The sequence below is a fragment of the Pelodiscus sinensis genome, chromosome 6 (assembly GCF_052426305.1).
Source record: "Pelodiscus sinensis isolate ZL-2025 chromosome 6, ASM5242630v1, whole genome shotgun sequence".
NCBI classification, from domain to species: domain Eukaryota; kingdom Metazoa; phylum Chordata; order Testudines; family Trionychidae; genus Pelodiscus; species Pelodiscus sinensis.
The window spans coordinates 37,683,226-37,700,807 of record NC_143057.1 but is presented as its reverse complement, the minus strand read 5'-3'; the positions used below and the strand labels follow the sequence as shown (position 1 = coordinate 37,700,807).

Below are 17,582 nucleotides of genomic sequence, written 5' to 3'. Positions count from 1 at the left end.
CTAAAAAAAAAAATCATTAAGACCAGAGTTTGAGATATCTGCAACACTCCAAAAAAATTCTGTTAAAAAGAATATTTTTCTTGCTTATTGTAAGACATTAACACCGATGTAAACTTTGTTTGAAATGTAATCATGCAAATATCTTGACACACCCCATGCAGTCAGCCCCTTATCTGCCTTCCCAGGAGGCTTGAGTGCGCAGAGTTCCTGCTCCTCTCTCCTTGCACAGATGGGATTCTCCAAACTCCCCTCCCCTCTGACTCCACCTCAGCCAACCACCCACTCCCCACAGTCACTTATTGTCTCATTATCTCGCTTTTTATTATTTGCTCTGAGAGCTACTCCATTTCTAGCACAGAGCGGCCCCATTTTGCTGCTTGCTCAGTGAGACAAAGCCCTTCCCCCTCTGCTGGTCAGTTGAGCTCTTTGCCTTCACGGGAGCTTTGAACTTATGAGCAGAGCTCAGAAAACAGTTGTGTAGCCGTGTAGCTTACAGGGAACTTAGGCAGCCACTGTCTATATTTTACCTTATAGAACAACTTGGTAGCTTCATCATGTAAACATGGATTCCAATTTTGATCTGAGGTCTAAAAAGGAAAAAAGGTTTAGACTTAGTACAATCAAATCACAGAGTCTAACAGATCACACAACAAAAGGGAAAACACTGTATGGGCCTAGCTCAATAACCCCTGAAGTTAATGGACATGGGCTGGCTTTTAGAGCTATTTGTACAGAATCTCATACAATGGTGCCCATGACTGGAATTCTTTCTGAACACACTTTGTATTCTATATTGTAACTGGAATCAACATATTTGAAAGTATTAAAAAAAGTCAAAACATTTAAATAAATGTCATTCTATTATTGTCTAACTGCACGATTAATTATTTTTAAGTGTCTGACAGACCCCCCCACCCCCCAAAAAACGCCATTTACGTTAGCATACTGATTTCAATTCATTAAGCATTGTCCCGCAGGAAATTAAACAATATTCACATGGAAACTTCACTTTTATGATCTATAGCAGCTGATTAATAAAAGCAACTCAATAGACAGCACACCATGCCATATTAAGTGGGCTCTCAGAACAAAAACAGCATCTGCCACGAGTGAAGCAATAATACCTTCTCTTCACTTCACTGGAGTGCGTGTTTTTCCTAAGGACATGTCCACACTATGAGATAAGGTTGAATTGATTAAGGTTGACTTTGTAAGCACTAGATTTTGTAAAGTCAAGGGTGCATGCCCCCCCAGTGTGCAAGAATTCAAAACAGTTCAAAGCAGGGCATCCCTAGTTAGTTGGCTACCATCAACTATGAGAGTGATGCACCTGGAGGTAGCTATCCCACAGCACTTGCACCCCTTTGCATTCTGGGTTATGCTCCCAACGCACACTGGGACCAAAACTGTGCAGAGGGAGGTTCTAGGTACCCATTATCCACACCCCATACTGCACTCATTTCCTCCCTCGACCTCCACTTAAGACCAAGAGCAAACAGTCTTTTCACACTCTTTTTTGCCTTGGTTGTCTGCGCAGACATCATAGCGGCATAAGCATGGAACACATCATCGATCCTGTTGAGCATCAAAGCATGATGTTGATGATGTTAACCTTAGCGCACCTAATGCAGGAGTATGTCCAGAGCCTATCCAGGGTCTGCTAGAATGAAGAAGAATCTCTGGAGGCCATGAACATACTCTGAGAAGCACTTGAGTTGAGCAAATTGCAAATGTCACTGACATTCAATCTTCTGGACACAGGGGAATGATGGTTCTGGTAATGTCTCACAAGCAGACTGGTGGGGCAGCATTTTTATGTAGGTATGAGATGATCAACAGTGGTTGAATAACTTCCAAATGAGCAAGGCCACTTTATGGAAGTTTGAGAACTGCTTTCCCACATGATGAAGATCAAGAATACCAGAATGAGACCCACTCTGACAGTGGAGAAACGAGTGGTAATTGCCCTGTGGAAGTCTGCAATATCAGACAATTACCGATCAGTTGGGAATCAATTCATAGTGGGGAAATCTACGGTGGGAGCAGTTGTTATCCAAGTAACCAAGACAATCAATACTCTTCTGCTACGGAGAGTAGTGACTCTAGGAAATGTGGCGGATATAGTGGAGCACTTTGCCATGATTGGGTTCCTCTGTTTGGTTACATACTCCCTAAGTTGGTGGATTTGTGCCAGGTGGACAGCTGGTGGAGCCAGGGGAGTGCGCAGCAGGCTCACTGTTGTTCCTGCCATAATGAAAAGTGAAGGACAGACTTTACAGGAGCTACACTGTAGAGTGTAAAACCTAATCTGTTAGAATAAAATGAAGGTCTGTCTAAAGACAATAGGGCCACTGTACAAGGCCACAGTTAAGCTTTTAACAGCCAATACGCAGCAAGTGCAAAGAGTCTTCGGGGAGCAGCTAGACTCAGTTTGGTGGCAAGCATGGTAAGGAACAGGGCAGGGCAGGACAGCCTGTAGACAGGAGGAAAGAGAGGATCCAGGCATGGCAGCAGACAGGAGCCTACATAGTGCCCGTGTGTCCAGCACCCACATTTGCTCGGAGAATGCAACTTTCTCTTCTATCCGGACCAGGTGGGCGGAAGCAGGTTCAGGTGTGGTGGCAGGTCAGGGCCAGGGTTCAAGCCATGCTTCACTGAGGATGAGCAAACTAATGTTTGCTGGAGAGACATCAGCTAATAGCTAAAACTTCTTAATCTACGTTGCCATGCAGAATATCAGTCTTCTCCAAATCACCCAGACAGGGAGCAGATGCTGACTCAATGTGGCCAGAAACCTGCACCTTTTGCTGCAATGATGCCAGACCACTTACTGCTGGCTTGATGTGAAAAGATGTCCTACCATGGAGGACAGAATAAGATGGGCCTTTCCAGAAACCATGCAAGAAGGATGAAAGAGTTCCTGTATGAGAGCTTTATGGAAATATGCAGGGAGCATTCCCACTCCCTCTCCAGCTGGGGATGCCCTACTACAGTGGTCTCCAACCTTTTTACACCCAAGATCACTTTTTAAATCTCAGAGCAGGTGAAGATCTACCACCCCACCCTCTCTATTCTCCTACTGTCCATCACTTGCTATCCCCAGCCCTTACTTACACTCTGATAAACAGCTTATTTTTAAATTATGCGATACATAAAATTAAAATCACGTGTTTATAGTTATGAAATAAATGGTCTGGTTTTTATTCATGCTATTTAAATCTAAAATGAAGCATTTATAATTATACATTTTGTGGGGACAGAGTTCGGGGGCTGGGGGCAGGGGAGAGGGAACAGGGTGCTGGGAAGGCAGAGGACAGGTTTCTGCAGCTGAGGACAGGGTGCCAGTGGGGACAGAGTTCGGGAAGTGGGGACCGCGGAGTGGGAGGGGGAGAGTCCCCTGCATCTCCCTCCTCCCAGGATTCTCCCCTCCACCCCCAGGGAAGCCCCCTCCCCCCCAAGCAGGGAAGCCCCGGGGCCAAACCTCCCCCACGCAGGGAAGCCCCACGCGGGCGCGCCTGCCCAGGGGGCCAATCCCCCCCACCCACACAGGGAAATCCCGCATGCGCGCGCCTGCCCCGGGGCCAATCCCCCATTCAGGGAAGGCCTGCGCGCGCCTTCCCAGAGGGGGCGACCTATTCCCCACCCCCGGCGCAGGGAAGCCCCACCTGCTTGCCCCGGTGCCAACCCCCCCCACACGTGCGCACGCCTGCCCAGGGGGCCAACCCTCCCCCCCGTGCAGGAAAGCCCCGTGCGCGCCTGTCCCAGCACCAATCCCCCCATGCAGGGAAGCCCCATGCACACGCCTGCCCCAGGGCCAACCCCCCTGCACACCTCCCATGGGGCTGACTCACCCCTCCTGTGCGGTGCAGGGAGCCAATGCTCCCTCCCGCAGTACATCCGGCAGAGCAGCTAGCGCACTTCTAGAATCGCCAGAAATGGCACTAAGCTGCGGGACTTCTGTCCATCCCCAGGAAGCCGGCACTACCTCCATTTTCACTTGAGGTAAATAGCGTGGCTTCTTGGGGGTGGGAGGGAAATGGGGGCGGGGCAGACAGGACGCCTCGCGAGCGACTGGTCGAGGCCTCGCGATCGACCAGTAGATCGCGATCGACCTGTTGGTGACCACGGCCCTACTGTGTAGGCACAGTGACTGCCACAGATTAAATCTAACTGCCTTCACATTTTTTTATTTTACTAAATGTGGGTTAAGTCACCTGAAGTGCCTTTCCCAGGATCAGTGTCCAACTAGGAGACATCCTGGGAAGCAGGAGGGAGATTGTCACCAAGGTTATAGAAAAAATTCTTGGCTCTCAGTGACATCAGTTGTCCCATTCGCTTACTGACCATTCTCTTCCTCGATGTCCTTCACGCTACTGCCCCGAGACTTGGGAGACTTCCCCAGACTGGCTAGGGAAGCTGGTTAGGTCCTCCCGCCCAAAAGGATCGCATGGAGCTGCTCACAGAAGTGGCATGTTTGTAATGATGCTCCAGACAAACCATATGCCTACTGTATCTTTCAGTACAACCGCCTCAGCTCCTTTTATTTTCACTCGGCATTGCTGCATGTCCCTAGCATATCCTCTCTCCATTCTTTGTGATCTTAGCATAGATATCTGCATTTCCTTTACAAGTTCATAGTTCTGCGAGAACAGATTCCTCTCCTCACACAGCAATGAGGTCCAGGATCCCCTGCATACACCCTGGTGGTGCTCATCTGCAACCCTAGGAATTCATGGAGCTCATGGGCAGGTGTGCTGCTCAGGTCTGCTGCCTGCACTGAGGTCTGCTCACCATGCTGACCAACAGGAAAAGAAAATCAAATTTTCCCAGGGCTTTTCCTGTTCACCTGTAGAGCAAGAGTGTTGAAAGTTGTGGCCAGAGCAGTCACTGCAGGGTCTCTCCTGGAGACTAAGAATGTCAACTTTCAAAGCACTGCATCTGCACTACCTCAAAGTCAACCATGCAAGGTTGAATTTAGCAGCTACTCCTCGTGAAAGCAGAAGTACAGAAATCAACTTTAACAGCCCTTCATGTCCAATGGTATGGACTCATTGTTTAGAAAAATCAGCCTAAGCTCCCAGTGTAGACCAGGCCCAAGTACTTCAAGTTTACATCCTCTCGGCATTCACTGTAGGCCTATTTCAAACCAAATAGTAAATCAAAGCGCATGTTAGTGCATGTCAGAAAGATCCACACGGACAGTTAGCACACAGACTAATGTGAGGTAATTTACACACATCACCTTGTTGAAAATTAAATGTTTGTGTAGACAAGACCAAGTGTGATTGCGGCCTCACTGTGTATTCCTCCTCATCTGAAGAGTGAAGTTGCAGCAGCAGACCATGCACTGAGCTATGCACACCACGAACCTAACATGGACATCTGTCCTAGGAAATATAACTGAACCAGACATGCATCTTTTCAACATTCTGTGAGGTTCAGGTCCTAACGTAGGCCTGAGAAATAACACAGATAACTCTAACCTATATAACTAACTATAACAAGAAACTGGATGAAAATATGCAATAACAAGTTTGCAGACATAGGTGGTACTGTCTTTCTGTAGTAGACAAGAAACCAAGGTGATCAGGAGAGATGCTCTCTTACAAAGACAGAGCCAAATGATGTGATCCAAAGTATGACAGCAATCTACATTTGCCAACAAGCATCTCTTCTATGCAGGTTCATAGCTTAATGCCAGAGATGCCAAATACCATAGATATGAAATCACAGGCACTCAAAAAAAGAGATTATTTCCCTTAGAGAAACTGAAGTTCTTTTTACCTACCCAGATCCCAATGAAAGTGTGCACCCCACATGCATGAGTTTGCAATTGATGAGCTGGCAACGTCTGTTGAGGCTATGCACATGCCGCCCTTTATGCCTTCAGGCCCCTGAACAGGTAAATTAGTCCCAATCACTGGTCAGTTCCTTCATGAATACAGAGCATCCAAGTAAAGGACTATTCATCCATGGGGAAGGAGGATTAGTGGGGGATCCTTGTGGGAAAAAGAATCTAGAAGTAGCCCAATTACTATAAGGTAATCAAACTCTCTTCCTCAGACATTTATTTTTAGAGATCCCACCACAGGTGCCTAACTAGCAGTTACCTCTGAAGAAGATGCCTGTTATAGTCCTACGTAAATAACTGTAAGAAAGCCCTGGAAAACACACACATGAATTTGGGAGCTGTCACAATGGAGTAGCAACTGGTAAACATAAGACTAGAACTTCAAGTAGCTCTCCTACACAATCTCAGAACTAAGTGCTTTACTATAATAAGCTCCCAGTGTCACCTGAGCTGTAGTATAATGTGCCCTAACGCCTGAAGAAAATGGTAGTTTATTCGGTGTATAGGATACCTTAGTACAATCTGAAACACACTTTAAAGGCCTCCAAGAGGCAACAGTCTGATTCTTAAATTTGCCACCTATAGCCACAAAAAGTCTGAATGATACAGGAAATTGCTTCATTCTAGAAACAGAAAATTATATAGCTCTGTGTAAATGTAGTGTATGCTGTCTGGTCTCCCCAGAAAAGAAATAATGAGACAGTCCAGGCTTTAGTGTTAGAGTTAAAAGAGGCCTAGCAATCCTAGTGTCCCAGACTGCACACAGGGACCCCATCACAGAATCATAAGCATGGAAGCTATATGGTTGGCGTGACATGATTTGTTCTTGACAAATCCATGCTGACTGTTACTTATCACCTTATCTTCCAAACAAACCCTTCTCCCCTCAGTTCCTTCTTGCTGGGAATTACATCAGAGAGGCAAGAGGGAGGGATGTTGAATGAACATGAGCAACACATCTCAAAGAATACCAGTTAACTGTCCCTTTGAGTGCTTGTGTAGGGGAGCCTGGACTGGCCTCCAGTGACCTGAACAATGTCTGCATTGTTAGGCCTCATCAAAAGTATGGATCTCTACCAAAGCAAACCCTAGGCCTGTCTCAAGTCTGGTGCACATACACACGCAGGCCAGTCCGAAAGTGGGGGGAGCTTTGAGAGTCAGGAATGCTTGCACAATCATGCAGAAATTGTACAGTTCTGTCAGACCAGGCAAAGACTACTAGAAACAACCTGGTACTAGTACATCCCATTTTTTATAAGAGAAAAATTCCAGAGACAGCTGAAAAGAAACTTAAGTGCTTTTGCAATATTCTAAGTAGCAAAATGCACCCTAAATATTGGCATAGTAGGTATCTTACACAATATGTAGTTGATTGGTAGATATTAGAATGACCAAGTTGAGTATAAATATGGGATAGAAAACCTAATCAGTGCGAAGGATTGGGTAAGGTGTTCCCATTACCGTATTCACTGCAACAGGCAAATGAACCAGTTCCTACTGCCCGGTGCATTGTAGACACCTTTGTGCGTGGGAAAAGAAAGAGGCCACGACCTCCCATCTGACAATTGTAAGGGTAACAGCATTGGAATGCCATGTGATTTATAGAAATAAGTACATGTACTTTCATATTCTTAAAATCAAGTATAGTGTGTATTGTTCTAGGTGTAGGTGTTATTATATTGTCTATGCTAAATATCCTGTGTATTGAAATAGATCTGAGAAACCTTGTATTGCTTTTTACTTTACTATTCTGTGCACAATAAAGTTAAAGAGAGTTTATCTGAGGTATTTTACTGGCTCCTCTCGTATCTAAAAATCAAACCACACGACGGCTTGCTTATATCCATTCACCGTAGGGGACTCCGAGCAGTATTTGCAGAGGTGCACAGGAGTTTAAGGACATGCTGAAAGCGACACAGCACTGCCAAACCCAGCATCAGCTCTTGCCTGCTATGTGATGATGTAATGAGTTGTGAATGTATGAACAGAAGACCACATCACAGCCTTGCAGATCTCGAATTGAAATGTGAGCTAGGAAGGCCATGGAAGAGGCTTATACACTGGCAGAGTGCCCTCACCAACAGGGGCAGTTGCAGCCCTGCCAATTTATAACACATCTTGATGCTGGAGCTAATCCACTTGGAGAGTTTCTGCGAGGACACTACAAAGCTCTTCATTCCCAGAGAATAGCCCATGAATAGCTGAAATGATTTAGGACAAGACCTTGTGCACTTTAGGAGGGTGCTTGCTCTTTACCTCATGTCCAAAGCATGACGGCACCTCTCCTCATTGTTCATGCACAATATGGGGTAAAAGACTGGGAGAAAAATGTTCTGACTCATGTGGGAAATGGAGAACACCTTGGGTAGGAAGGCCAGGTGGGGTTGCACCTTATCTCTGAAGAAGGCAGTATAAAGTAGTGCATCATCAAGGCATGGAGCTCAGACACCTTCCTAACAGATGTAATCACCACCAAAAAAGGCTACATTGGAAGAAAGATGTGAAACAGAGGAAGCAGCCACTGGCCTGAAGGGAGGCCCCATCAACCTGGCAAGGACAAAATTAAACTACCATTGGGGCAGGTGGTTTTGAACCTGCAGTAAGACCTTCTCAAAGTTTTTCAAGAATCTGGCTGTCATGTTCTGAGAAAACCCTAACTGGCCTTGAATCGGTAGAAGAAAGGCTGAGATTGTGGCCAAGTGCACCTTGATTGAAGCAAGTGCGAGATCTTCATGCTTCGGACACAGAAGATAATCTAAGATCATTTGCAGCAGGCTCTCAAGAGGTTTAATGCCCTTCTTACTGGCCCACATTGAGAACTGGGTCCATTTTACTGAAGTAATTTTGCCTGGTGAATGACTTAACTTTCTAAGAGGACATCCTTCATTCCATGCTCAGATGTGCGTGTTCCAAGTTTGGGGAGGTTTCAAGCCTCCAAAGATATGTCATGGTGAACTCAAAAATCCCAGAGCCAGACCTTTCCCTATCTGTTGATGTAGGACATCGTAGCTGTATTGCCCATGAGGACTCAAACCACTCTGCCCTGACAAATAAATGAGGAAGACTTTGCATACCCTCTGCACTCTCTGAGCTCCCTGACATTTATATGAAGCGTTGCGTCATCCAGAGACCACTCTCCCTGCATTTGAAGCATGCCACATGGGCACCCCAGCTCTGATCTGAGGCATCAGATGCCAGCTTGATGGAATGCCATGCCATCTGAAAGGGTATGCCCATCATGACATTCTTTTGCACAGTCATGGACAGGGACTAGAGGATCTCTGCCAGAATAGTCACTACCAGATCCAGAAGATATCTGGCAGATGAGTATCTGATGCTAGCCACTGCTGTAGGGAGTGCATCCTAAGTTTGGCAAAGTGCACCATGTAATTGCATGCCGCCATGTGGCCTAGAATGCAGAGGCAGACTTTGCATGTGGTCAGACCTCCCGCTATGAGGCTTGCCAGCATCAGGAACCTGTCTTGAGGCAGCAATACCCTGGCCAAAGTTGAATCCAGCTCTGCTCCAATGAATTTGATTCTCTGCACTGGGACTAATGTGGACTTTTTGTTATTAGGAGGCCTAGATACTGGCACATGCTCAGCAGAATACTGATGTCCTCTTGGACCTTGATTTCAGAGACCACTGATGAGACAATCATCCAGATATGGAGAAACCTGGACCCTCTGGCATTTCAGGTAAGCTGCTACCATCTTTGTGAACCCCGAGACCCATAGCCAAAGCAAAAGGAGAGACATGAATTAGAAATGGTTCACACCTACTGTCAATCAAAAGAAGCATTTGTGCCCCTCGAAGACTGTGATATAGAAATATGCATCATTGAAGTGGAGGACAGCATGTCAATCCCCAGGATGCAGGGAGGGGATGATAGAAGTCAGGGAGACCATGCAGACCTTGAACCTCACTAGGTAGTAGTTCAGTTTTTGCAGGTCCAAAATGGGGCAAAGGCCCCATTTGACCTTTTTTGGGATTAGAAAGTACCAGGAGTAATAGCCCAACTTTCTGTAGTGGGGGTGAAACTTTGTCCACCAAACTCATCCGAAGCAACCCTTACCTCTTTCAAGAGCAATTTCTCATGAGGAGGATCCCAGAAGAGCAACAGGGAAGGAGGATGGGAAGGAAGGGTAGAGGAGAGCTGGAGAGTATAGCTATGCTACACCATACTGAGAATCCAACAGTCCGCCATAATAGAGCACCAGGCTGGGAAGAAGGGGCATAAGCAGGAGGAAAATAATCCGGTAATCTAAGAGGTATATCATCCTCAGGTGCACCCTCAAAAGAGGTGTTTTCTGGTAGTCCTGGGGCAACATGAGGTTGACTGGGAGGAGGGTTGTGACTGTCCACTCGGCCTCCTCCTCCAGGGCTTAGGCTTCCCCTAAGATGAGTCCTTTCAGGGGTAAAACCCAGTGGGCTGGGAAGGTTTGGGCTTCAATTTATCTCAGGACCTGGGACATACAACCTAAGATCTTTCAGGTGGTACAGGAGTCTTTAAGCCTTTGTAGCTCTATGTCTGTGTGTCCTGCAAACAGGGCAGCCCTGTCAAATGGGAGGTCCTGGATAGACTGCTGGGCTCACAGAACAACCCCAACAGGAGTAACCATGCTGCTGAGTACATGGACACAGTGGACACCACTGATCGCACTGCAGAGTCTGATGCATCAGATGCTGCTTACAGTGTGACTCTGGCTGCTGACATGCCTTCATTGGTGTTGGCCTGAAACTTCTTCCTAGGGGCCTTCAGCAGGGATACCTCAAACTTTGGCATTGTCTGTCAAGTTCTAGTCGGCAATGAGGGCCTGATCATTTGCCACCTGATCTGAAACTGGAGGAGGAATAAAGCTTGCAACCAATGAGATCAAATCATTGGAGTTTTTATTTCTCAGGGTTGCAGCGAGCTAGCCTTGTTGTTCATGGTAGTTAACTGCTTCCACAACGAGCCAACTGAGTGTCATGTGAGAATGCATAAGTACTGTGCCCTTTCAAAAGGATGAAGTACTTACGGTTGGCTCCTTTTGGAATTTGGGAGAATGAGGAAGGTGTTTGCCAAAGAGCATTGGCAATCTTGGCGACTACTGTGTAAGGGTAAGACCATCCTAGCCAGGGCAACCTGTCCTAGCATTCCAAAAGGAGTGTCAGTTGATTCTTCTAGCTCCTCTGCTTGGAGGTTCAGGTTAGAGGCCAGGCTTTTAAAAAAAGTCCTGGTGGGCCATGGTGTTGTCCTGTAGGACCACCATAGCTTCATCCAGAGACAAAGATGAGGCCTGTCCTGACTAACTCTTCTGCTGCTGGGAGCTAGTCTACTGCTGCTTCTTTATCAGAGGAGTGGCAGATCTGGCAGACTCCAATGCCAGAGAAGGGCTGGCAGAAGGGAGAAGCAGAGAGAACCGCCAATGTGGCCACCAAACAGGTAACCTGGGGCTCCATGGGGGAACCCCCAGAGTTTCATGGGCACCATTGTGTAGGCCAGGGTGTCTGTGGTCATGGTGCAGGTTGTAAGCCTGCCTGCAGTACCAACTGGTGCAACATTGAAGAGGGTGCCGATGTCTGTGCTGAAGGACGGGAGAAAGGTTCCAAAACAGTGCTTGCAGACCCGACACTGGCCAATGCCCTAGATGGTGAATGAATACATTCCCTTCTCCTCAGTATCAGGAGTTCCCTGAGGCTGACCTCAATGACTGTGGGGAGCAACTAGACTGGTGACTGAGGGACAGGAGATTGAGAGCAACATGTATAGACTAGGGATGTTAAATATCGGTTAGCTGAATAGTCGATTAACCTCATGAATTCTTATTGGTTAGTCGATTATTCCATAATCCCCAAGCAGCGCCTGTCCTGGGGGGGGGAGGGGTTTGAGCTCCCAAACCAGGCATACACCGGAACTGAACTGGGCTGCCTGCCCGCCTGGCTCCTAACACATTTTAAATGCAGAGCTGCAGCGGGGGTAGTTCAGGACCCAGTGCAATCTGGGACTGAGCTGGGCTGCTGGCCAGCCAGCTAAAAAATGTACAGGCAAAAGGTGGGGAAGGAAATGCATGTAATCTATAGCATTAATCTATACGCTTTCGCTTATCAGTTAATCGACTATACTATTACATCCCTAGTATAGACTGTCTCTGTTGGGTTTGTATAAATGGACTTGAACTGGCTTGGAAGCAACACAACTACAGTCAAGCATGAAACATGACAAAAATACAAGCTACCACACACCCAAGAAGTTGCAGACAGGTAGTAACTTGATATCTGATTTGAATTTGTGTGATCAGTAGAGACAGTGCAAAAAGACTATCATCTGGCAGATACAGATCACAGTGTCACACAGATTTGGAAGGAGCAGGGCTTGGGAAGTGATAAATCTTGGACTTTTTTTTAGCAGATTCTGTGGGATGGTGACTAGTGAGAAACACCATCCAAAGATACTGGCTCTCTCCTACCCCCGACAGGACTGAAGAGAAGGCTCAGCTTGTTTTCAAAGAGTCTGAGGTGTCCTACATTAAAGGAGAGGGGAATGACAGAAAAAGTTTGGGGACCACTGTTGTAGAGGAACATGGGATTGAACTCAAGCTGATAAAACAAGTAAAAACCCAAAATGCCTTGTTTTCATTGCTATTTTAACTCAAATTGAGAACATACCTTTTTTGCAACAGACATCCCGAGAAATTAAGAATGGGAGGGAATTTATTTTTGGCTTGTTTTGACTTTACATAAAGAGCTGCTAAATACATCTTTTTATTGTTTTTCCACGTATCTTCCTGTTAGTCTGTCATCAACGCAACAATATAGAACAGCTAGGTTTTTCAGTGTGGGGCAGTGGTTGTATGTGAAACTATATTTAATCCTATTTTCAAAAGTTTGATTGGTTTGCTAGGATTCTACATCTTTAAATATATGGAAAAACAAAAATAAAATAAATAAAAAAGAGCTTATGGAAAAACAAAAACACACCATTCCCATTTTTCCATTCCTGAACATTTTTAGAGTTCTCTAAGCTTTTTTCTTACTTCCCACTTGACTTAATGACTTAGGCAAGAGACTACTCAGGACTTTCTCTCACTCCTTTACACACAAAAACTTCATCTAGTCACTACTTTTCACCACCTCCACTCTTTTAGAGTACATTCTGGAATGGTGGCAGCTTCAATTCTATCATTTAAAATCTGAGCATCTGACTAACGTGATTAAATTCCATTTACACTTTTTCTTTTCTTAATAAGTGCAGTAACTACTTAGGATATGGTGGTTGCAATGTAATGCTAGCATCATATTTTGTAGCAATTTTTTTTGGTGGTACAATAATCTTCAGTGAGAAGTGAATTAAAATATCAGTGTTGTAATCTGAGTCTAAAATTGGAAGATGCATCTATTAACATGGAGTACAGATACAAGACAGCCTCTGGAACAGTGAGAAATGAGTTCTAGAAGCTATCACCCTTTGTATTTAGGATACTGGCAATTCCTATGACTAACTTGAGGTCTCAGGGCTAGTAGAGTCAGAGAATTTGCTTATACAGCGAACACTAAAGGGACGTGAATTCTAAAAAGCCACAGGATGTTGCACTCCAACTTGCCCATGTAGACCCTGCTGACACATACAAACTTCCATAATGCACAATACATTAACATAGTACTGATTCAAAAGTAATACACAGATAGCAGATCAGATGCCAGCTCATGACAGAGTCCAAGGCCAATTCACTCATGCATTAGTATTGATCAAAATGACTGTTAGATATATGAGTTTATTTGGAGTTAAAGCATCATGAAAACAAATGGTATATTATTTGCATCCTGTTATAATGTAGGAACAAACATTTACTTTGTGTATACCCCATAATAAAAAAGAAAGAAGCCTTGTAGAATGCAAATGAAGAACTTTTCTGTTAAAGTGCTAATTTCAAAGCAAATGGTCATTGTGTGTGATGATCAGAGGTCAAAGACTCAAAATGCATTCCTCACTTTTCACTGTCAAAGAAAAAACTCATGTGGGTAATGACATTGACACTGTTTCTGTGAGAAGAAGCAGTAAGTATGGATTCAAGGAAAGATCCTGGATCTTTGGAGTATTTGGACTCAGAGGGAGTGAACCAGATAAAAAGTGGAGATTACCAAACACACTCTAGTTACCCTGAAAATATTTTTTATTAAATCACTGCAACCATTTGGAATTACAAATGAACTCACCTGTGCACGTGTTTTATCTGCTTTAACCTCTCAAAAACTCTCATTTCCTTTTCTTAGCTAACAAACCTTTAGTCACTTTACTATAGAAATGGCTACCAGATTGGTTTTGGTGTAGCATCTAGATCATCAATTGATCTAAGGTAAGTGGCCTCATGGAGCAACCTGCTGTGGTATGATTTTTGGTTTAATTGTCCTTGTATCACAAAGTCCAGTTTGTCTGCACAGCAAGTTGATTGGGGTAGCAAGTCTATGGTTCTGACACACCATGTGACCAGTACAATGATACAGGAATTCATGCTGATCACTGGTTTGGTGAAATCTAGTTACAGAACATACCACCAAATTGAGGCATCTGACTTGTTTTCTGATGACAGTTTGCCCTGAAGTAGGCTCTCCCAGTTGTAAGCAACTTCAGACAGTGCAAGACATACTCCAGCTATACTAGAGAATTTTTTATGCATATCAGCATGGAACCTCAATGCCAGATGTTTTCTTGGGGGAGCAGATGGGGGAGAAAGCAAAGTGGTGGCAGCTAGCCAAGTCCTACATCTGAAAGCAGCATCACTGTTAACCCAGAATTCGTCATTCCTGAATGTACCCCAGAACTTAACAATATTACAGTCAGCCACTTTGTAGATTCAGCCATTGGCAGCTGAAAACCAAGTATCACACAGCAAAGAATAATCTTTGGCCTTTGAGAGACATGGTCAGACAGCAGCATACTTGCAGTTTATCATCAGAATGGGAGGATGGGATAAGAAGTTATGGAAGACAGTGAGTGAATAGCTACCTTGATTTTATGTTGATCTGATATACTGTTAGAAATGTTTTGAGATGAACAATTTGTTGAAATTAGGAGAATTGGTGATATAATAGAGGTTATATGTTGATCCACTAGGAGTCACTATAGGATATGTGATGTGCTAGAATTAGCTATAAAAGATAGGTAAAAATAAATACCCGAGAACAATCCAAGAGATTGTCTTCAGGGAAGGAGTTGACATTTAAGTGCCCCATCAGCTGGGCAGAAAGAGGACCCCTGGAAGCCCAACTGGGGATCACTAGAAACCACCTTAGACTATAGGTAACTATATCTGGAACGTCCTAAACCTACTGCATATGTATATGTGCACTATATCTAACAGTTTTAAATAAAAGCATGTTTATGTCAATTATTTATCAGACACATTAATTTACTTCTGACAATACCTGGAGAGAAACAGTTATCACCCTTCCTGCTGTTGCTAGTGGAGGTGCTGCCTTCAGAGCTGAACGCAGAGAGCTGGGCCAGAGAGCTATACAGTATTCTTAAATAGCTCAATCAATGGTGTTCAACCAGTTCTGAAGCAGTAACCACTGCTATGGCAAGCTAGCCACACTTAACCAGCTAAACCACCATATGTGGCTAGCGTGTTGAACCCCACAGGGCTATATGAATCAATATCTTACTGTTCTTCATATTTAGTGATAGGCGTATTTTTTAAAAACAGTACAGTACATGTACTTGTATGGTAGGAGAGGGCATAAGCTACTACAGGTTGAACCTCTCTAATTCAGCATTCTCTGGTCCAGAAACATCTGTGATCCAGCATGATTTTAGTTAGCCAGATGTCCACTTAACATGGATGTGGCCAAGTTTCCCACAGTCCCACAAAGTTTGTTTACAGCCAGCAGTCCTGGCTCTCAGTGTTCTGTGCAGTTATTTAGCTCTAATTTACCCCCTAATGCCTTTGAAGAGCCTAGTAAGCAGTGGAAGTGTTGTTGCTGCTAGACAATATTGACCTCCCGTGGACCAGCAATTTCTCTGGTTTGGCACTGGTCAGGTCTCAAGGGTGCCAGACTAGAGTAATTCAGCCTGTACAGATACAAAGAAGGGAGCATGATCAAATATGAGAAGCACTGATCTACACAGGCCAATTGGCGTATAACCTATAGCTGGCCTGTGTACAAACTGATTCAGGCTGGCACTGAAGACTATTTAATTGTAGTACAGACACGTGGGCTCGGGCTAGAAGCACTCTGCAAGGTAGCTGGGACATGCAGTGGACATATACCCTTAGTGTACAATATGGTGAGATTTAGAATTCAAACCCTTCTAGTGAGTACTGCTGCACTACATGACTTTTACAGCTGTATGCTAGATTTCATGTTCCATAAAGTGACAGCTATTGTGCATAGTTCAATCTCCTAGGTCTTTTTCCTAGGAAAGTATATCATTAGCAACAATATCAGTATACCAAATCCATCTTTAAATTTACTAGATTAATATTCCTTATAACACAATCAGTCTATTGGATACTTTCAAGTATAAAACTAAATTACCTGCAAACTGAGATTCTGAAGTGAGACCCCAAATGACAGGGGGATCTCTCGATTTGTGATCTAATAAGAAGAAAAATACAAAAAGAATTACTTAAAATCAGAATTCATGCAAAGAAAATAATAAACTTGCAACATGAGAATAATTGCTTGAAAATGTCCGCTCAATTATGCAATCTTATTTTCTGTACTTTGAACTCCAAATTTATTTTTGTATTTACTTATTTTAGTAGTTTTAGAAATCTCAATCAATGCTATTTAATTTATTACACAGCATAATCCTTAGAAAAGACAAAAACAGATGGAATGTTAAAAGTTCCCTCACAACGTAGAAAGTGTAAGGAGGAGAAAAGAAACAAACTGGGGTCTATCCATCATAACTGAAAATTATAAACAAGAGCTAAATGTTCCATATATACTTACATCATCTTCATATCGAACATGAATGTTGGAAATTTTCACCTGAAGATTTTTGATGACCTGAGTGACTAATTTTTCTACAAAGGTATCTTGTTTTTCTTCTTTTTCTTTATCTAAATTGAAATAAATATTTAAATATATATTTTACTCAAATTATGACTGAGAAATAATTTAAATATTATAAATGTTCTAACTTATTAGACTCCAGGAATCAACATTGTTAGGAGCATACTTATTCCTAATTATAAAAGCCTGGTATAGTGTTCTGGAGTGGTATCAAACAGTACCCTTCACTTTACTTTCATAATCTTTACATCGCTGTTTTCTAAGGCCTTTTCCTGTTTAAGCCACCAGGCTTAAGGGCTAGAATTTTAAAGGCATTTGAAAATGCAGACAGGCACCCAGCAGGATTTTGAAAATCCTTCTAGATGTTAGACAGAGGAGACCACTGCCAACCTGATAGCAGACCTATGTAACTTTGTTCTCACCCACAATTATTTCCAGTTTGAGAACAACTTATACCTCCAGATCAGCGGCACAACCATGGGTACACGCATGGCCCCACAGTATGCTAATATCTTTATGGCTGACCTAGAACAACATTTCCTCAACTCCCGCCCCCTTTTACCCCTTCTCTACTTATGCTACATCGATGACATCTTTATGATCTGGACGCACGGCCAAGAAACACTGGAGACATTCCACAGAGATTTCAACAACCTACACTCCACCATCAACCTCAGCCTGGACCATTCTACACGAGAGATCCATTTCCTGGACACCACAGTACAAA

At 44.1% G+C, this 17,582-nt stretch overlaps 1 protein-coding gene across 4 annotated transcripts in view; it reads right to left on the bottom strand.

Moving 5' to 3' along the window:
- VPS13A (vacuolar protein sorting 13 homolog A) overlaps positions 1-17,582 on the bottom strand; it is a 291,281-nt gene that overhangs the window by 252,039 nt on the left and 21,660 nt on the right. For all 4 annotated transcript variants that reach the window (XR_012904696.2, XR_012904698.2, XM_006122479.5 and 1 more), the window contains exons 6-8: positions 16,793-16,902; positions 16,373-16,432; positions 528-587 (exon numbers count right to left, since the gene is read on the bottom strand). Coding sequence is in view for 2 of the 4 variants with exons in the window: in XM_006122479.5 (XP_006122541.3) it covers positions 528-587; positions 16,373-16,432; positions 16,793-16,902 (230 nt within the window). In the remaining 2 variants the exon portion in view is untranslated. The remainder of the gene's footprint in view (positions 1-527; positions 588-16,372; positions 16,433-16,792; positions 16,903-17,582) is intronic.